This window comes from Odocoileus virginianus, chromosome 30, assembly GCF_023699985.2.
Source record: "Odocoileus virginianus isolate 20LAN1187 ecotype Illinois chromosome 30, Ovbor_1.2, whole genome shotgun sequence".
Taxonomy (NCBI): Eukaryota; Metazoa; Chordata; class Mammalia; order Artiodactyla; family Cervidae; genus Odocoileus; species Odocoileus virginianus.
In genome coordinates, this window is record NC_069703.1 from 8,083,537 (window position 1) to 8,104,223 (window position 20,687).

The window sequence follows — 20,687 nt, forward strand, 5'->3', positions numbered from 1 at the left end:
TTTATGTCTGGTTTCAGGTTTTATGTTTATTTAAGTCTTTAATCCATTTTAAGTTGATTCTATGTACATTGCATCACTGATGCAACGAACCTGAACTTGGGCAAACTCTGGGAGATGGTGAGGGCAGGAGGCATGCATGCTGCAGTCCATGAGGTCGCAGAGTTGGACACAACTGGTGACTGAAAAACAGCAACCACCTGTACAGTGTAAGAAAAGGGCCAGTTTTTCTTTTCCGTGTAGATAATCACTTCAGTAAGTAGTACTGGGAAAACTGGCTCTCTCTTCCCCCTCGTGTACTATTGGCAGTCTTGTTGAAGATCAATTACTCTCAGAAATACTTTTCATGTATTAATTCTCACAATAAACCTATGCTATGCTTAGTTGCTCAGTCGTGTCCTACTATTTGCGACCCCATGGACTGTAGCCCACCAGGCTCCTCCATCCCTGGGATTCTCCAGGCAAGAATACTGGAGTGGGTAGCGTTTCCCTTCTCCAGGGGATCTACCCAACCCAGGGATTGAACCCAGGTCTCCTGCATTGCAGGCAGATTCTTTACCGTCTGAGCCACCAGGGGGGCCCAGCAAACCTATAATATAGCAAAATTATTATTCCCATTCTACTACTTGTGGAAACTGAGGCATATAGAGCTTTTATACAACAAGGATTCAAGCCTGAAAAGTCAAGCTTTAGGACATAGACTGGCATAAACAAGCCCCCTCCTCCAAATAAGTCCCAACACAGACTTTGCCTTGTGCTGACCTCTTAACCAACGGGCTGGCCGCAGGCATCTGCACCATCTCGTGGCTGAAGTCCTGCTGTTGCCGCTAGATCTCTTTGGCTCTGTGCACCTTCTCAGTTGATGGCCTTGAAGACATTGGATTATTCTAACTCACTAGCCTTTCTAGATCTGCCTACCAGGCACATCTGGCCCCTAGTCTGCCTCACACCCTTGACTGATGCTTTAGAGTTCCCATCCTGACCTCAAGTTACAGATAGAAAATTTGAAGAAAAACATTTAAAAGATGAGTTGTGAACAAACAACAACAAAAATGTTTGTGGATTAGCAGAGTCAAAGTCTGTGAATGGTTCTCAGAGATCCTAACAAGGAGGGTGATCAGAGATTTGAATGCACTGTTCAGTCACAGCTTTCCTGGGGCCAGAAATGACGGAATGTGAAAAAAAACAAACTAGGTAATTAACTTGACCTAGAGGGCTTCCCCTGTGGCTCAGTCAGTAAAGAATCCACCTGCAATACAGGGGACTGGAGTTTGATCCCTGGGCTTCGAAGATCCCCTGGAGAAGGGAATGGCTACCCACTCCAGTATTATTGCCTGGAGGGCTTCAATCCATAGGATCACAAAAAGTCAGATGTGACTGAGCGACTAAATCACCACCACAGCGTTAAATTAAGGGCCTCAGAGTTCCTGGCTAGTCAAAGTCGATCTCCTTTCCCCAGTTTAGCAGACGCCCCAGGTGACAGCGGGAAACAAGTCCTCCTCTGGGAGCAGCTGCTCAGGCCCACAGACCGAGTGGCCTGAACCATTTTGTTGCTTCTATCCTAGTGGACGACACAGAATTTCTATGTATCATTCTTCCATGGGAACTACAGGGATGAATGGTGTTAAGGGATTCTGTGTTCACTCCAAACCTTCCTTGTCACCTCTCTCTGTGTGTGCTATCTTTAGAGAGAGTCCTGACAAACCCAACCCTCATCCCCAAACAAAGAATAAAAAGCCCTTGATCGTCCCCTTAATACCTCACCCATTGATCTAAACAGCCCTCTATAAGAGATCAATTTACATCAGGAGATCAGTATTCTACCATTGCTGTTCATTAGAATTCATTAACAGCTAAAATCAATTTCCTATTCTGTGCATTTTACTGCCCTGAAAACATCTAATTTTTTAACAAGTTAGGCTCAATTTAATATCTACCACCCCACTTTTGCACTAACGAAAGGATCAGGGCCCAGCCAATGATTTACTTGGTAAGTGTTTAAACCAACTCCCTGCAAAAGAGAAGGTGTGCTGATTTGTAGCATTTGCCAATCTGTAGGCTGCAAATCACTTTCCTGCCAAGAGGAAATCAGTCTTCTGATTTCAGGGCTACAGTATGTTGAAAAGCAGAGATATTACACTATTGACAAAGGTCCTTATAGTCAAGGCTATGATCTTCCCAGTGGTCATATACAGTTGTGAGAGCTGGACCCTAAAGTAGAACGCCAAATTGATGCCTTTGAACTGTGGTGCTGGAGAAGACTCCTGAACGTCCCTTGGGCACCAAGGAGATCAAACCAGTCAATCTTAAGGGAGATTAACCATGAATATTTACCGGAAGGTGAAGCTCCAGTGCTTTAGTCATCTGATGCCAACAGATGACTCATTGGAAAAGTCCCTGATGCTGAGAAAGATTGAGGGCAGAAGAAGAGGGCATCAGAGGATGAGATGGCTGGACAGCATCACCAATGCAATGAACATGAACTTGGGCAAACTCTGGGAGATGGTGAGGGACAGAGAGGTCTGTCGTGCTGCAGTCCATGGGTTCACAAAGAGTTGGACGCGACAGGGCAACTGAACATCAAGGCTACAAATAGTGCCACCAGGGCCAGTTTTGAGCTGTCACCAACATGATGACATCAAACATGGAGTTGGGAAGAGATGCAGAGAAGCACATAATTCTACAGTGTTTTCATCATACACAAGTGTAAATAACCTCAAGAGCAGAAATGATAGTAACTGGTTGGAGAATAACTATGTGGTGATAAGTCTGGAGTACTTGAAAATCTTCATTTTAATATAATTCATTTAATTCTAAATTTATATAATTTTTAAAAATTAGCTCATATTATTCCCCAAGATGTTAATGATCAGCAAGCATACTCTGGACAGGCAGCATGGTGGAGGAGTAAAACAAGAATTGCAGTAAGAAGTGCCCTGGATTTTGGTTAAAAGACTGTAGGTGACCTGCTGAACTTTTCTGGCTTTAGTGGCTAGACTAGGTAATCTATTAAAATAGATCCTATTCAAACTGTAGGGCTCTGAATTATTGTTATTTCCATTGCTACCTCAAAGAACTCTGTTGCCCTTTGCATTTGATACTCATAGATTCCTTTCTACCAAAGGATATTAAATACATGAATAATTTTTCAATAATAATAGCTAACACTTATTGAACATATACTACTTGTCAAGAGCATATTAATTTATTAAACAGTCACTTAATGAGATCGATACTATGACTAATGCCATTTGAAAGATGGGTAAATGGATGCACTGAGAGGTTAGATAAATTTCTGAAGGTCTTACTTCTAGCCGCCTTGTATTTAATCCTTCCACTCTAAGTGAACCATAGCATTTCCATTATGGAGGAGGCATTTTTTTGGACTATCTGGGATTATGATTTCTAAAAGAAAACCTGGTAAAATGAAATATGTCTCTGAAGCAAATATGCAAAATAAATGTCTTGTTTTTCCAGAGTAAATTTTTTCAGGGTAATTTTTTAATGACTCAAATTTTGAAAAGTTCATTACAATGACACATGAGCACCTGCCAAAGAATTGGTGCTTTTGAGCTGTGGTGTCAGAGACAATTCTTGAGGGTCCCTTGGACTGCAAGAAGATCAAACCTGTCAGTCCTAAAGGAAATAACCTTGAGTACTCACTGGCAGAACTGATGCTGGAGCTCTGCTACTGGGGCCACCTGATGAGAAGATGTGATTGGAAAAGACACTGATAACTGGGAACGATTGAGGAAAAAGGAGAAGGGGGCAGCAGAGGATGAGATGGTTAGATGGCATCACTGACCCAGTGGACATGAGTCTGAGCAAACTCCAGGAGACAGTAAAGGGCAGGGAAGCCCGGTGTGCTGCCATTCACGGGGTCGCAAAGATTCAGACACGACTTAGCCGCTGAACGACAACAACAATGGTCCCTTCCTTTTAAAATCTAATATCTATGATAGTTCCTGACAAAAGAAATAGTTCATTCATTTTTTAAAATAAGCCCTTACTATACAATGAGAAAGATGGCAGCATTCAGTAACGCAAACTTCCACAAATTAGATATCCCCTTACCCCCCAATAAAATCTTATAAGAAACCACCAATTACTGTGAGAATTATCTTCATCTTAACCATCTGTTTCTTCTGAACAGAGAATGTATGCACATGAGCCTGAGATCAAGATAGAGAACTGTTATCTTGATATATTGAAAATAATTGCTTTTAGTGTGGTTAATACTCATATCACACACAATACAACTTTAGGGCAAAATTCTTGTCTGTGTTCCATATACATAATTTGACTCAAACGTTCAACCCTTTTTATGTGTACAAGACTGACTAGACATTCTAAGACTGACTTAATTTTGCAGAAAATTTTCCAGACGAACTCAGTGATGAAAATTCATACACAAGAAGAAAAGGTAGTCTTTTTCCACGATGTCCATGACCATGTGATTTGAGTTTTAAAGAAAGATAATGTGTACCCAGTGTGCTGGTTATTCTGTATATGGCCCTTGAGTCTTTCCTTCACCCTCCATTCCCTGCACCATGTCCTGGAGACTCATCTCAGATGTTTCCATCACCCAAGACTCTTTGCCCTCTGGCTTCAGGTTGTTTGGGGCCAATGGGAGGAATTGACAGGAGGCTGGAGAATGGAGAGAAGAAACGGTTTTATGCTCTTACCTGGCTGTGGTGTCTGAAAGACCTCAATATTCTGAGGCCACAGAGCCTCTCAGGCAGCCCGTCTTACCTTTCCATCTCCTGGCTCCTTCAGACCAGCGTGCGGTAACAGCTTCCAGTGTTTTGGGTGCCCAGCATGCCTTCCTGGTTCCTTTACTGATAGCCACATCTTATAGACAGGTCCTTCATTAACTTCATTTTGGTTAAATACTTTGCATCTGCCATCTGTTGCCTCCCAGACATTCATAGAAACATCACACTTTAAAAGAATATGGATATCAAAAATGTTCTGAAGGATGGGGTTGATTATTTGTTATATATGATAACTTGTCATTTCTATCTATCTACAAACTACCTCCCTTCTATATTCTTTTAAACAGAGAGTAAGCCCTGAATTATTTGATTCAGGTGAAACTGACTTAAAGCAACTTTTTAGGAGACAAACCTGTTTGCATAAATTGAGGCATTCTGGAAGCTGTCCTTTGGTGTTGAAGAAATGTTTAAAGATAACACGTCGATTTCTACCCATGGTTTTGGCTACTAAATAGTGAAAACCGACAGAGTCCAAAAGAAAATAAGTTCCATTTGATTCCAAGCTGAAGGGCTTTGATTTCACAGTTCTGTTTTTTCACTCACTTCAAAGAACTTGACTCTGCTGCCTTTTGCACTGTATAGCTATAGCTTCCTTCCAGTCACACACAAACAAATGAATCAGTAATTTTCAATGGTAATAATAGCTAGTATTTTGTAAGCCAAATGTTGCATGGGGCATATGTATACTAAAAATTGTCTGCTGATTATCTGAAATTCAAATTTACTAGGTGTCCTGTGGCTCATCTGGTAAAGAATCCACTGGCAATACAGGAGACCTGTGTCCAGTCCCTGGGTTGGGAAGATCCCCTGGAGAAGGGAAAGGCTACCCACTCCAGTATTCTGGCCTGGAGAATCCCATTGGACTGTAGAGTCCATGAGGTCTCAAAGAGTCGGACACAACTGAGTGACTTTCACTTTCACTTTCCTGTTTCTTTGGGCGTCCCAGTTGTCGCTAAAGAGCTCACCTGCAAATGCAGGTAGATGTAAGAGATGCAGGTTCGATCCCTGCGTCAGGAAGTAGGAGCAGGAGGGCACAGCAACCCACTCCAGTACTCTTGCCTAGAGAACGCCAAGGACAGAGGAGCCTCGTGGCTACGGTTCATGGGGTCGCACAGTTGGACATGACTGAAGTGGCTGAGTACCCACGCTGGCGTCTTTAAATTTGGGGGCTTTGTTTTGTTTTGCTAAATGTGGCAACTCTACACATGTGTGAGGGGTTATTAGGCAACACAGATGTAGACCATTTCCATTATTGCAGAAAATTCTATTGGAGTGCTTTGTTCTAGATTATTACAAACTCAGTAGTAATAAAAATCAACAATAATGCCAGTCATCACACTCTTGTCTAAAGGGCAACGTATTTGGATAAAAATAGGCATTTGTGTGGTTGAATTTCTGAGCAATTACATTTATTTTATTTGTTTTTGAGAGAAAATAGAGGGCAAGTCTTTTGACACCAACTTTCACATTAACATTTTAGAGAGCCGGTTAGTCATTTTTTCCTTTGAGACAGGCTTCCTTTCAATATCACAAAAAGCATTCCTTTTAAAAAAAAAAGTCTTTCATGGCAAAATGCCATCTTCATAGATAAAGTTTAATACATATTTGGACAGTTTCAAAAATAATCATAAATTGACTTCCCTGGTGGTCCTATGATTAAGAGACAGTGCTTTCACTGCAGGTGCTTTAGTTTGATCCCTGGTTGGAGAACTAAGACTTTGCATGCCACATGGCACAGCCAAAAACAAACAAACAAACAACAAATTATATGCATGTCCCATGCACTTTAAGAGATTCTACCTTCTTTTGTCACATGTGTCAGAGGCTGATTACTTTCAAGGAATCATTTTATTTCCTCACAGTTTTTCTAAATTTAGTCAGAAATATATATATGTATACATATATATATATTTTATGTTGTGAACTCCTCTTCAATCAGCTCCTGGAAAAATTTGTAGTTATAATCCTCAATAAATTACTTAGAAAATAAAGGAATAGATTGTATGAAAGGAAGGTATTAAGAAAATTAACCTCTGTTACTCTCATAAAAATGGGAGAGACAAGATCCTTGCAGCCCAATCAATGCCATTAATTGGTTATTGGAGCAAACGAATGATTCTCTCTACCTGTTCTCCTCCAGGTTTGGGGGGAATTAATCTGGTCAATTAACCTTTGGCATCATGGATTCAAAGCAATTTGGAAGAAGGCTGTTTTTCATTTTCCCAAGCTATCCTTTTTGTCCCATGCACTTTAAGAGAAAACTCTACCCAAGACCTTCCAACAAATCCAGAAGGAAAAATCCTGAGTCCCCTGATGCTTGAGAAGTGAGAATCACAAGCAGGCCGTGGGCCTTTATTTCTGGAGGGAGACAGCTGGAGTGAGCCCTCTCTGTGGGGCTAAGAGCATCTTGCTCTTTATTCGTCTTCTCTGATCAGGCTTTGTGTTGGGCATCAGTTTACCCACTGGTACATGGAGTTGAATAATATATACTTACCACTCCATAGTAAATGAATATTGAAGATCTTTGGCTAAAGAGGGCCATGAATATGCAAAAGCACTATGAATACAAATCAAGAATTCATGACTTAGTAAAAGCTCAATATGTTGATAAATCTTGAATTTTTGCAAATGCTGAGATGTTTCGCTTTTATTCAGAATATATAATAGTCAGGGATTGAGGTTTAGCCAGAGAGGCTTTATGCAAAGGACACATATGTAACTACATACAGTAAGAAGCTGTACATCTGGCATGTTGCGGGAAATTGGAGGCACCAATCAGTCAAAAGTTCTGACTAACAATTTTTCATTGCTTTTGGTAAACTCTCTTGTTTCTTGTCTTGGCCTCTCTACGAGAGTCTAGATGAGGGGGGAAAAAAGTTGCAGATTTCACTCAGGCAAAGCTCTGTTATTTCAAAGTCCACTGAAGCAGAGATGTAGCTTGGCCCCACACAGTGTGATACCCTAGACAGCCTCGGAGAACATCCTGTTCAAAGATCATGAGGTCCTTACTATAGGCATTCTGACACTGGAGGAGAAAATGCTGGAATGAGACACATATGTGCAAATGGACTATGCATGAGCGTGGGCAGAGGCGCTCCTGGCCTGTTCCACACCTTGGTGTTAACTACAGAGAAGGGCCCCTTCTCTAACCAGAAGCAGATCCCACACCAGAGCACATGATTTGGTAAGCCTCCACTCAACCTTCACCTGCACACTTGTGCTATAAAGAACTGCACATTTGTAGACGGTGGCCTGAGTATGAACCCGGGGGAGCTCCTTGATTTTTTTAGGAGAATGGATTTGTGTGTATGAAGAAATTGTATTAGGCTGAAATTTTCAGTGACCTGCTACTGAAAACTCTGTACTGTCCAAACTCAACTTTCCAGGTAATCTGACATGTCATTTCTTTCCATTTAGAAGTATGGGGTAATTCAGCAGCTATGAGTACAGTTTGAATTAACACTAAGCTTCCCAGTGGCCCAGGCAAAAAAGGCAACTCAAGAAGTTCAATCATTCTCCTTATCACGAAAAGTAAATAGCATCTTCATTCCACTGGAGAGACATGATCTTTTTCACTTTCAACTGGAAAAGAAACTTCTCAGGTGGAATTTCACATGGGAGACATTGAGAGACATTCAGGCAACAGCTGAATCAAAAAAGTAACAGCAAGGACAAGAGCAAGGTCCATATGAATGGTTCCTTGTAACAAAACTCCATACTACAGTTGAGTCAGTTCTGAGAAGGCTGAACTAGTTTTGGCTTCAGTGTTGATCTTTTGTTGCCTGATTCAATCAAAAGATGAGTATCTGGGAAATAAATACTCAGCCTAATTCTCAGACCAGTGATTTCCCAGATATCCATCTGCAATAACTTCAGGGTGGTGACAAAGTTTTCAATGCTCCCCAGAAAAAGGAGAAAAAGAAGAACAGGACACGTACATTTCATCACAGACTGGCTAACTTTTGATACATAGTTAGGAGCATACTTCATTGCAAGAGTATGTCTCCTAACTTTGGGCATGATTAAAGAGCCTTTCTCTGATGTAATGATGGTAGAGCAGATGGTAATTTTAGCATTTTGATTGTCTGTTGATTGCCTTTTTTGCCAATATAAATTTGACAACACTATTGGCAACTATGTCTGAAGGGGTGGCTGTCCCTCTCTCTGAAATCTCAGTGTCTGGTTACCATGGATTATCTTCCCAACCTAGGATTTCCCAAACTGGCGAATATTTGAGAGTCACACTTGGTGGAGAGGGCTAGGTGTACGTGCACCCTGATACACTGATGCTGAAGATTGCAAAGTCTCTTCACTATTCCCAGGGCTGGACCTCCTCAATGCCACCAGACCTGGGCCTGAAGATCACCCGCAGGAAGCAACAAGGGATACTTGTAGCCATCTTGACACACAGTGATTGGAATCCCATTGTTCCAGTTTTGGGTTTTTTTGGTCACATGGTGCAGCTGGCAGGATATTAGTTCCCCTGCCAGGGGCTGAACCCTGGCCTGGCAGTGAATCTGCCAAGTCCTAACCACTGGACTGCCAGGGAATTCCCTCCATGATTTGAGCCTGGAGGCTTTCAAATCTGCTTCATCTGTGACCTGTCTCTGATGTAGAGAAGGTTCTTCTATGTTTTGGCCATCCTTCTGCAATTAAGCACCCAAGCTTGATGCTTGATTCCCACCATGGAATCAATTATAAAACATATTCCCAGATAATCTGATGAGTTGACCAGCCATCAGGAAATATTTAGTAGATCCAACTGAATAAAGAAAGATTAATGGAGGTAATTTTAGCTTTGACAGGAGTAAGATAGCAGGACAAAGAATGATTTGAGTTTCTGCTAACAAAGCAGACACCAGTATTTTGGACAACACTGACCTTCCCTCCCACAGTGGATCTAATCTGTCCCATCTTGGGTTTTAGTATTTGGGGTTTACATGTTACCTATCCACTGATACATTATTCTTGAAGCCAAATATCATGACATCCACAAACATTCCCACATTAAAAAAAAATTGAATACTGTGTACCAGGCTCCATCCTCGGTAATGGGGATATAAAAACAATGAGGGTAAATTTGCATTTGTAGGCAGGCATTGTGCTTTAGAAGGGCTTCCCAAGCGTCACAGGTGGTAAAGAATCTGCCTGCCAATGCAGGAGACACAGGAGCTGCAAGGGACACAGGGTTGATCTCTGGGTCAGGAAAATCCTCTGGAGTAGAAGATGGCACCCCATTCCAGTATTCTTGCCTGGAAAATTCCATGGGCAGAGGATCCTGGTGGTCTACAATTCATGGGGTCACAAAGAGCCAGACAAGGCTGAGTATGCATACACACACAGACACACACAGACACACACACACACACACACACAGTGCTTTAGAAGCTTTAACCATGATTCTCAAACACAAAAGCACTGCATGATAGGTATTATTTTCATCTTGTGGAAATTGAGGTCTAGGTTAAACAACAGTTCAAAGTCATAGAGAGCTAAGAAGTGGAGTGGTCAGAATTCATACTAGATCTTTCCGATTTCAGACCAAACACCACGTTATTTAAAGAACAGTGTCTTTCCTCAAAAAGCTCACAATTAATCCCATTGCTTTGGGTCTCTGAGTACTTCTAACTATTTGTCCTATGTTCAGAGAATTTCCTGTGCTTTCCCAACCTTCCTTGCCTATGACTTAGACTATTTCATTCAGTTGCATCTGCATGAGACATTTTTTGGAAGGAAGTGGGATGAAGAAAAATGTGCTCAGAGATTCCATTCTGTGCAGGGCAGGAGCAGAGCCCCAGCCTTCAGAGGCAGCAGGGGTAGAGGTTCCACAGGGGGTATCCATGCCCTGGACCAGGGGCCAAGTTTTGATGCCTACACCTCATGGGACAGCAGTGTCGTCTCCAGTGGAGTAGCCTCAGACCTTGGCCCTCACCTCTAACCTTGATTTCTTGACCCTTCTCCAAATTCTCTGAGGGCTCTCATGGATTCAGTAAATTCCCTTTTCTGCTTAACTAACTAGAATTAGCTCTGTTGTTGTCAGCTAGCTATCCTGACTTCATTTCCCTGACACTGATTTCAATCCAATAGACAGTTCACAAATTTGGTTTGCTGGTTGATGAATAAGAAAATTATTAAACTGAATAAATTAATAGAAGGTAAACTTTCAATGGGCTTCCCAGGAAGCACCAGTGGTAAAGACCCCACCTGCCAATTCAGGAGATGTAAGCGATGCAGGTTCGATCCCTGGGTTAGGAAGATCCCCTGGAGGAGGGAATGGCAACTCCAGTTTTCTTGCCTGGAGAATCCCACGGACAGAGGAGCCTGGTGAGCTATAGTCCCTGGGATCGCAAAGAATGAGACACAACTGAAGCAACTTAGCACGCACATACACACAAACTTTCCAGGTCCTTTGCCATCCTGATCACCCTGGGTCTTCTGAATAGACTACAGTTTACTGATACATTTCCAAAACATGTCGTGAGAACTGACAGTAATGCTGTAATGTGGCCTGATAGGTTTGAAGAGGACAAGGTGATCACTTCCTTTGACCTAAGCTGTGTCTTTCTATTCATTGAGTCTGAGTGACATAAGCTCTCTTTGTGACTGCATTGCATGGTTAGTAAAAGAAACCTAAGAACTTAGATGATTTAGTGGTCAAAATCCAATGTGAGTTCAAACATGTGGGGCGATTACTGGAAAAGCCTATGCAGTCTTAGGTAGCATTCATGAGTTCAGTTCAGAGCTGACCCAAGGTGGACTGGGCTGAGTTCCAAAGCCATAAGCTCTTAGTTATGGAGGGACAAAGACTGCCTGGCCTCCAGCCAAGGACGCCTCCAACCTGAAAAGGGTTTTCTACTTTGAATAGAGGATGTGCTAGACAACAGAATCCATGATTCAGTGATTCTGTCTTCCAAGACAGCATAGACTCACAGACCATAAATTAAACAAATGTGAGCTTACAAATGTCGGCCTTGGAAGTTCCTGAGGCCTCAGGTACCTGGGTTACGCACCAAAGAAATATTCAGGCAAAGTTCATCTCTAGAAAGTAATTTAAATCCTTCATCTAGGCTGAAGTTGGGAAAACTGAAAAATCTCACTAGAAGAAAACTGTTATGAAAGGTAGTTCACTTAAATATTTATTGGTTAAAAAAAAAAGAAAGAAAGAAACACAGGCTTTGTGCCCTCCTGGTGTTTTCACTGGGGTAAAGGAACTGACAAGTAAATAAAAACAGGAAAAATAAGTAAATTACAGATTATGTTAGAAGCCATGAAAAAAATTAAACTAGGGTAGGATAAAAGGGATCCAGAAGGCAGGGGTGGGACCTTTTGGCAATTTTAAATAAGGTGGTCAGAGTAGTTGTGATTGAGGAGGGGACATGTGAGCAGACTGGGGGGACTTGAGGAATGAGCCCTGCAGCCTCGGGGGAAGAGCTTTCCTGGCAAAATGAAGCAGGGGAAAGAGTAAAGGCCCTGAGGCAAGAATGAGCCCTGCATTCCAGGGAGCCGGGAGGCCCAACGTGGCTGGAGCCCCGGAGGCAGGGAGAGAGTGGGATCAGGTAAGAGATGTCGGCGCCTCTCTCCAAGCAGGTGGCAGCATCAAAGGCGACAGGTTGTCATATCCTGAATGTATTTTGAAGAACTTTGCTGACAGACAAAGAATCAAGGATCAAGTCAAGATTTTAGGTCCAAGCAACTGGACGGCCGGAGTTGCCAGCAGCTGGTGGATCAAGTTTGGGGAAGAAGGTAAGTCAGTGGGCGACACGCTCGGTGGAGGCGGTGAGCGGGTGGCAGAGGAGAGTGCGGAGGTGCAGGAAAGGTCCCGGCTGCAGCGAGAAGCCGGAGGCCGCCCTCAAGGGACACTTGGTGTCTTCCTAGCAGATGAGGAAGAGCGTGGATCCGGGAGCAGGGGTAGCAAAGAAGGTGCCTGCCACACCTGAGGGAAAAGGCAGAATCTACACCGGGACTGAGCGAGGGTAAAACAGGAGAGAAAAAGGGAGTGGGTGCCATTCGTGCTTAAATAGCCAATTCTGAAGACTGCAGGAGGCTGCTAAACTTTCTCTTTCATTTTCCCTCTCATTTAGAAAGAAAACCATATTATAGCTCTTGACAGGAAGAAGGAAAGAGGGGGGGGGTGCAGAAAGAGACTGTAATAAGAGAGAGTGGAAGAAAGGAAGGAGGGGGACTAAAGCAAAAAATAAACAGCACTGTACCCTTCAGGCTATAAATCATGTAAAACCATGTCTAATAACATCAGACTTAATCCTACTCTAAAACCCACCTGAACTGTTTACAATCATTTATAACATCTTACATCCTGCTTCTCTTTCACTTTTGGAAGTGAAAAAGAAAGGATTTGTTCTAGATGCTTCTACCTATCTTATTTAATCATAGCAACAGATCTGAGATGTATGAATTATTAGCCCCATTTTGTGAATAACAAAACTGAGGATCTGAAAAATAACAAGCTGCAAAACTGGTAAGAAATAGACACTAGGATAGCTCACTGCCTTTTCACAATCAACTTGACAGACTAAATCTAGAATTTTCTGCTTATCTTTTTCTTGCAGTGGACGAGGAGGATTCCTGGGACTACATAGTCCAAAGCTGCTACAGAGCCTCCCAGGACTCCCTTAGTCTGTACTGTTTTGTGTTAAAATGGGATTATGCTTGTGGATAACGGATAGCGAATAAATTATGGTTCCGTCTTTAATTAATCATTGCTCTGCACCATTCATTACAGTGCTAATGGAATATTTTTGTAATTATTTCTTCATATGTGAAGGTAACACTTTAAGCCTCTTAAAATGTCACCAAAGAAACAACTTCTAGATTCTTCTGGGACAGTTTTACTAGCATAGCATGGTGTTTTTCTAATAGGTTTTTTCCTTCAGAAATGTCATACTCAGACAAGATGATGAAAAAGTGGGTGAAGTCAAAAGGTCACCTCATACAAAACATGTTGACCAACAAATTGACGTGCAGTTCATACAGCCTTTCTAGGATATTCTAGGACATAAAGAGAGGTGGCGTGATACTGGAGAGTAGATGCAAGCTTTGGAGACATGCAGTCTTGGCTTTAGGTCCTGACTCTACCATCACCCTGCTATGTTGAGCCGGCAGGGTTCTAAATCACCTGGGCCTTGCTGTGCTTTTCATTCTTCACTTCTGTCTCTGACTCCGTGCGTCACTCCTGGACATGCTGAGCTGGAAGAAACATCGTCACACCTACTTCTCCGGGGCTCCTAATATTTTCATCAGCCAACCCCACTTCTGTGCATGGATAAATGCAAAGAAAAACTTCATACCTTCCCACTGAGCAAATACAGCAACCACAACATGCCACAAGACCTGGGACAGACCTGTAGTGGTGGAATACTCTGGATGCTATGTGAGGACAGGAGGATGTGTAACCACCTTGGCAGGGCAGATCATCGAAAAAGCAAGAGAGTTCCAGAAAAACATCTGCTTTATTGACTACGCCGAAGCCTTTGACTGTGTGGATCACAACAAACTGTGGAAAATTCTTAAACAGATGGGAATACCAGACCACCTGACCTGCCTTCTAAGAAATCTGTATGCAGCTCAGGAAACAACAGTTAGAACCAGACATAGAACAACAGACTACCAATATACATCAAAGCTGTATATTGTCACCCTGCTTATTTAACTTATATGCAGAGTACATCATGAGAAATGCTGGGCTGGAGGAAGCACAAGCTGGAATCAAGATTGCTGGGAGAGATATCAATAACCTCAGATATGCAGATGATACAACCCTTATAGTAGACAGTGAAGAAGACTAAAGAACCTCTTAATGAAAGTGAAAACGGAGCGTGAAAAAGTTGTCTTAAAATTAAACATTCAGAAAACTAAGATCATGGCATCTGGTCCCATCACTTCTTGGCAAATAGATGGGGAAACAGTGAGAGACTTTATTTTCTTGGGCTCCAAAATCACTGCAGATGGTGACTAAAGCCATGAAATTAAAAGATGCCTGTTCCTTCGGAGGAAAGCTATGACCAACCTAGACAGCATATTAAAAAGCAGAGGCATTACCAACAAAGGTCCATCTAGTCAAAGCTATGTCTTTCCAGCAGTCATGCATGGATGTGAAAGTTCGGACTATAAAGAAAGCTGAGTGCCAAAGCATTAATGCTTTTGAGCTGTGGTGTTGGAGAAGACCCTTGAGAGTCCCTTGGACTATAAGGAGATCCAACCAGTCAATCCTAAAGGAAATCAGTCCTGAATATTCATTGGAAGGACTAATCCTGAAACTGAAACTCCAATGCTTTGGCCACCTGATGCAAAGAACTGACTCATTGGAAAACACCCTGATGCTGGGAAAGATTGAAGATGGCAGGAGAAAGGGACGACAGAGGATGAGATGGTTGGATGACATCACTGACGCAGTGGACATGAGTTTGAGTGGCTCCAAGAGCTGGTGATGGACAGGGAAGGCTGGTGTGCTGCAGTCCATGGGGTCACAAAGAGTTGGACACAACTGAGAGACTGAACTGAACTGAGAGCAGATCAGAAAGGCTTCCTGATAGAAGTGGTGCTCTAACTGATTCTTAAATTTAGCAAGGAAAAGAACACAGGATGGAAAGGAAGAAGAGGGTCAAGGTAACAGAAGTAGCAGCAGGATAAATGTGCCTTTGTACTTCTCTTCCTCTTATCTATTATCTTCAACATCCTTTTTGATACCTTCTCTGGCAGAGGCTGTGAGTTGCTCACCGAGTATCCACTCTCCCTTTCTCTCTGGAATTAATAGAACAGTTAGGAACATTTACCACCCTCCTTTGTATTTAAGCATAGGACTTGAAGACATTCCACAAAAGAAAGGGAGTATGCCATTCTTTACTTCTTCTTCCATCCTGATGTCTGAAAGGTGGGTGTGATGGCAAGGCTCTAGCAATCATCCTGGACCATAAGGAAAAGGGAACACAGGAACATAGGGACAAGTGGAACTGGAAGGAGTTTGAGTCCCTGACAACTTTGTGAAGTCAGATTATCCCAGCAATTTCTTTTATGTAAGAAACAGGTAAATTCTTCTCTTGTTACTACTTTGTAATTTTAAAAATGATATGCAGCCAATCCTAAGGCCATTCTAGCTCACAAATAATGATTAATTCTCATTCTCTAAATTATAGCACATGCTTGCACCATTCACTAAACAAATACACATCTGTCTGAAAATAACCATTGGATGACAACTTCACTTTTTCTGGATTGATATACATTTCCATTAAGTTATAAGCTCCTTGAGGGGAGAGCATTAAATGATACAATTTTCCTTGTCATCTCAGTTATTAGCAAATTATCTGCTTTAGAGTGTATGTTTAATGTTTACTGTATGATGATGCCGATTGTCCTTTAGAAAAAAATGTGAGGACTTTTAAATCCTTGTTTAAAGCTTTGCAGAAAGGGAAATAACAGTGTAAAGGAAAATATCTTCTCTAAGGGGAAAAAATAAAAACCTCAGCCCATAAAGTGATAACTTTGAGATGACATGACTTAACATATAGTCAAGAAACCTCTGACTTTGTATTATTGGAAATAAAAGTTGCTAGCACAGACCCTCTTCTAAAAGACAAAAGCCAACCCATCCTTGGGCAGAGTCTCCCAGCTTTGAGTTTGTCACTTTGGATGAAGTATGACCTCCAAAAATACCATCTCATGAAGGTGGAAAGCATCTGTGCTAAAAGGCAGACTATCTCACACATGCTTTACTTCCATGTCTTTATCCCAAAGGCAGAATTCATGTACATTTGCATAGACATGTTTCATCTCTATGAACCTCTAATTTTTCTTTAAAAATCCTTAGTGCTTTATACTATGGGGCTGTTTGCCTTTCTGTAAACACCCAATTTCCACAAACTGTCCTCAGAACTTATCTACACAGTCCATGGGCTGTCAACAATCATGGGAAAAAAGGAAAGTGAAATCGAGGAAAAAAGGAAAGAAAAATTACATCTGTATGTCAACCATGTGCCAAAAACAAAAAGAAAGAAAGAAAAAAAAGACAGGAAAAACAATTTACAGTATCAAAAGAAAAAAAATCACTTTTTAATTGACTTTCTCTTTGTCAGTTCTGATGCTAAGCACTTGCTCCTTCCTTATTAACTTTGGTCTTTTGAGCAATTTTTTCCATTGTGAGCACTTTCTAAAACATCATTTTCACACATTTCTCAGATACATCAATCCTTCCGGCATTCCTCTATGCTCACATTATGGTACCCAGCTCTAAATATAAAAGACTTTTATTATGTCCATTAACCATGGACATATGTGCTCCAAAAGTTTCCTGACATGCAGTCATTTGTGGGTTTTTAATTACAAACAGAAAACATGCACTAGAAAAATAAAGAAGCAAGTCCATAAATATATCTTTATGCACTGAGTTTTGTTTGTATACCACAAAATGTTTAGGCAAATGACTCCCCCAGCTGCCAACTTCAGGATGTGAGCATGCATACGTTTACAAACACCCAGAGATGCATGTACATTTATATGTACGATTAAATTCTTGCATTGGTAGGACTCAAACATTTGTAATTCCAGGTACAGCTGTCTTGTAAATAAGGGAATGGGGCTTCCTTACACTCACCAGTCTCATTCCACATGAAAACTTCAGTGGGAAAGAAGGCAATGCCCAACAAAACACTTGACAAACAAAGTCATATTTTTTGAATGCGTTTTATTTTAACAACCAAAAAATTCTAACAGCCTAACAATGCACATAAGTTAAAAATTAATTATCACTTAGTGATAACAAAGATAGTTGATTTACATGGAAAAAAGAACATTTACAATATGTTAATCCTTATTCACATTGTTGATACCGCAATAAAACACAATTTGTTTTTTCATTTCACAAAAAAAAAAGGGGTGGGGCAGGAAATTGTGCTTTGTCAAGAGGCACTACAAGAGAAAGTTTCTTCTTCCAAATAGATATTATATGACAGATATTGAATAAATAGACATATATGCATTGTAATTCGCAAAGATCTGGCAAGACCACAGGCTAAAATGCCCACAGATTCACTTAGAACCACTGCAAACTTGGCAGTGAAATTAAAAAATAAAAGGCAAGACTTAGCATTGAAAAATACCTAATAAATTTTTGGTTGAAGTGTAAAAGATACCAAATGCGGATGCCATCGAGAGATGAACCACCTTGTAAGAGCTTGGCAAAATCAGTTTCCATTACATGTACAGAGTGACCTTCAGCAACAGTGTAAGAAGACAATTTGGAAAAGAGTAACTCGGAGATCAGGAAGCAGCAACCACGGACTTTCTGATTAAAGCTGCAGCATACTACAGAAATAGGAAGGATGGGCCCAGGGCTTGACTGCAAACCACCATCCTTTTGCAAAGGTATATGACGCTCATGTCGAGATAATTTTTTAAACATCATTATTTGGAAAAGTACAGGAAAATGTCCCTTTAAAAACTCCAGAGGTTACTGAGCAGCTAGAATTAGCTTGTATTGCAACATGTCTTCTCCCTGTATATCGTAAGTTCTGAGTTAATATCTACAAATAGAGGTTTTGTTTTTTTTTAACTCCGACCTTTTATACCTTTCAAATATATAAATAGTATTAACAGTTATATTACAATGTTTGTGTAGTAAACAGAAAATAACTTTCAAAGTGATATTGCATGAGGTCTTTGACAAGGTTGCATGAGAGCACAACTCTTAAAAACAATCCAACCGTGTGGGACTGTTTGATGGCCACCTTGAAGTATGGGTTAGGTTCGCTCGGCCAGTCCTGAAGGTGAGGTCTCCTCTCTGCAATGACTAGAAGTGGGAAGTAATGCTTTCTGATGGGAAGCTAAAGGCGGTGGGAGAACTATAGTAGATTGCAGCTTTAATGCTCATTCCCCTAACAGCCAGTCAGCATTAGTTCTGCTTTGCGTAAGGTGACTGCTATGTAGGTAACTGGGAAAATGTTTCAGTTTACGACGAGTAGGTGATTCCACTGAAATTGCTTTGCTTACTCTATTGCCTGGAGCTGCACAATGATTTAAAAACAGGTTTTCGTTAGGGCTGCTCCCATAGCAGGGAAGGGATGAGGTGCATGAGAGCAAGGACTAAAAATGTCTGGTTAAGTGGATGGAATGTGTACGAAGAAGACACCGAAAGTGAAACAGAAATGAGAAACGTCTCTCGGGAGCTGGAGGGACGGGGATTTATTGGAGAAGGAGCCCCTTTATCTGGGCAGCAACTTCTTTTCTAACTTAACATTACATTGAACTATTTTCTATTTTAAAAAAAGAAAAGAAAAAGAAAACAGCAACAATAAACAAGTTAAAATGAGCAGGCTTACTAATTTTAAGATCTGAAGCCACGAGCAGGTAAATAAATTTCACAATAAAATGTGGCTCATACTGTGAATTCCATTTGTCTGATGTTAAAATGTCATTTTATCGAGGCTGCACTAATAGACGAGTTTTCTCTGCACTGAACTTCAGCTTCACTCGCTTGGAATTCCACAGAAATGCACCTGTTCACTACAGTAACGACAAGCTGAGTAACGGAACACATCGAGTCATTTAATGTGCATTGTGTCTTTAAGATTAATTTGACTGGTATCATTTTAAGGTGCCCTGATTTTTTTTTTCCACTTTCTTCTTCTTTCTTTTATTTTTTTTGGCAGTGTTGATTTATTTAGTTAAATACATACCTCAAAAATTACCCATCAAGCTGCCAGATAGGAAGCCATAGAATTAAAAAAAAAAAAAATCAGGGACAAACACAGAAAATAAATAGGAATTCAAAAATAAGTCACCCCACCCTGAGAGCAGGCCGCAGTTTATCAAAAAGCCAAAGCGACTCACTGTGAAGTGGTTTTTTTTTTTAATACATAAACAAGTCTCTTCTTTAAGAACTCATTTCACAGTCTATTCTTTCGGATTGTAAAGTTCTCTGTCCCATGCAATTTAATATATATATGTAAATATATAGATATATACATATACATATACACACACACTTGTAGCTTCCTTCATTTATTTCGTAGGTCTTTTCATCTGGGAACTTGCCTGGTGTCTCTTCCATAAGTGCAAGGATAATGAAGGCAGAGTCTCCTGTGATTATAATGACTACGATCCAGTCCATTGTAAAGTGTAACACTTTAGTGTCTTTGCCAAGGCGATGTCTGATTCGGAAATACTGAACTTATTCAGTCTACAGGTGTATCCTGTGCAACAAAGAAATGTCAAAAAAAAAAGGGAAGGAGAACAAAAAGACCAAAAAAGACAAAAATAAAATAAGGCAAAAAAAAAAAGTTTTCAGAAAAACTAAAACAGAAAATCCTTGGACCGGTGTATTGCTTTGCCTGATTGGAGTTCACATTATCTCTGGTCAATTTCAGCGGGTGCGGCCTTACTTTTCTCCGCATTCTCCTCCTCGGCCTCCACTTTGTACATCTCCTCCGAGCCTTCTTCACTGTCATTCTCTTCTGACTCCGTCAGCAGCTCCTCGTCCTTATACTCGGCCACATCTACCGCTGAGCCCAGGTGTTCCTTGAGCTTCCCATGATGTTTCACGTGGTACCGCTGGTTCTGGAAGAACTTGATGATGGTGTGTTTGGGGAGATCCAGCTGAGCAGAAAGAGTGTGGATAGCTTCCTGATCAGGGTATAGGCCCACATCATGAATGAAGCTTTGGAGGATACCAAGGGCTTCCAAAGAGATCTTTGTACGAGACCGAGGCTTTTTGGCACAACTGTCTTCGGTCGGAGGAGGTGGTGGGGGTGCTTCTTCTCTGGGAGGAGAACTCTCCTTGGCTGGCTGAGACTGCTGTCTATGAAGGACCTGATAATTAAAAAAAAATAATAATAACATTTGATTCACTATTTCACCTTTCAAAAGCCATCATTCTTCTAAAATACACGCTGTCTGCTTAGCATT

The 20,687-nt window shown here is 41.2% G+C and overlaps 1 protein-coding gene across 7 annotated transcripts in view; it reads right to left on the reverse strand.

Annotated features, from left to right (window-relative positions):
- Positions 1 to 17,452: 17,452 nt before the first annotated feature.
- Positions 17,453 to 20,687, reverse strand: part of SATB2 (SATB homeobox 2) — a 248,557-nt gene continuing 245,322 nt past the window's right edge. For all 7 annotated transcript variants that reach the window (XM_020890434.2, XM_020890433.2, XM_020890435.2 and 4 more), the window contains one exon: positions 17,453 to 20,591. In XM_020890434.2, coding sequence (XP_020746093.1) covers positions 20,130 to 20,591 — 462 coding nt within the window. In that variant the 3' untranslated portion in view covers positions 17,453 to 20,129. The remainder of the gene's footprint in view (positions 20,592 to 20,687) is intronic.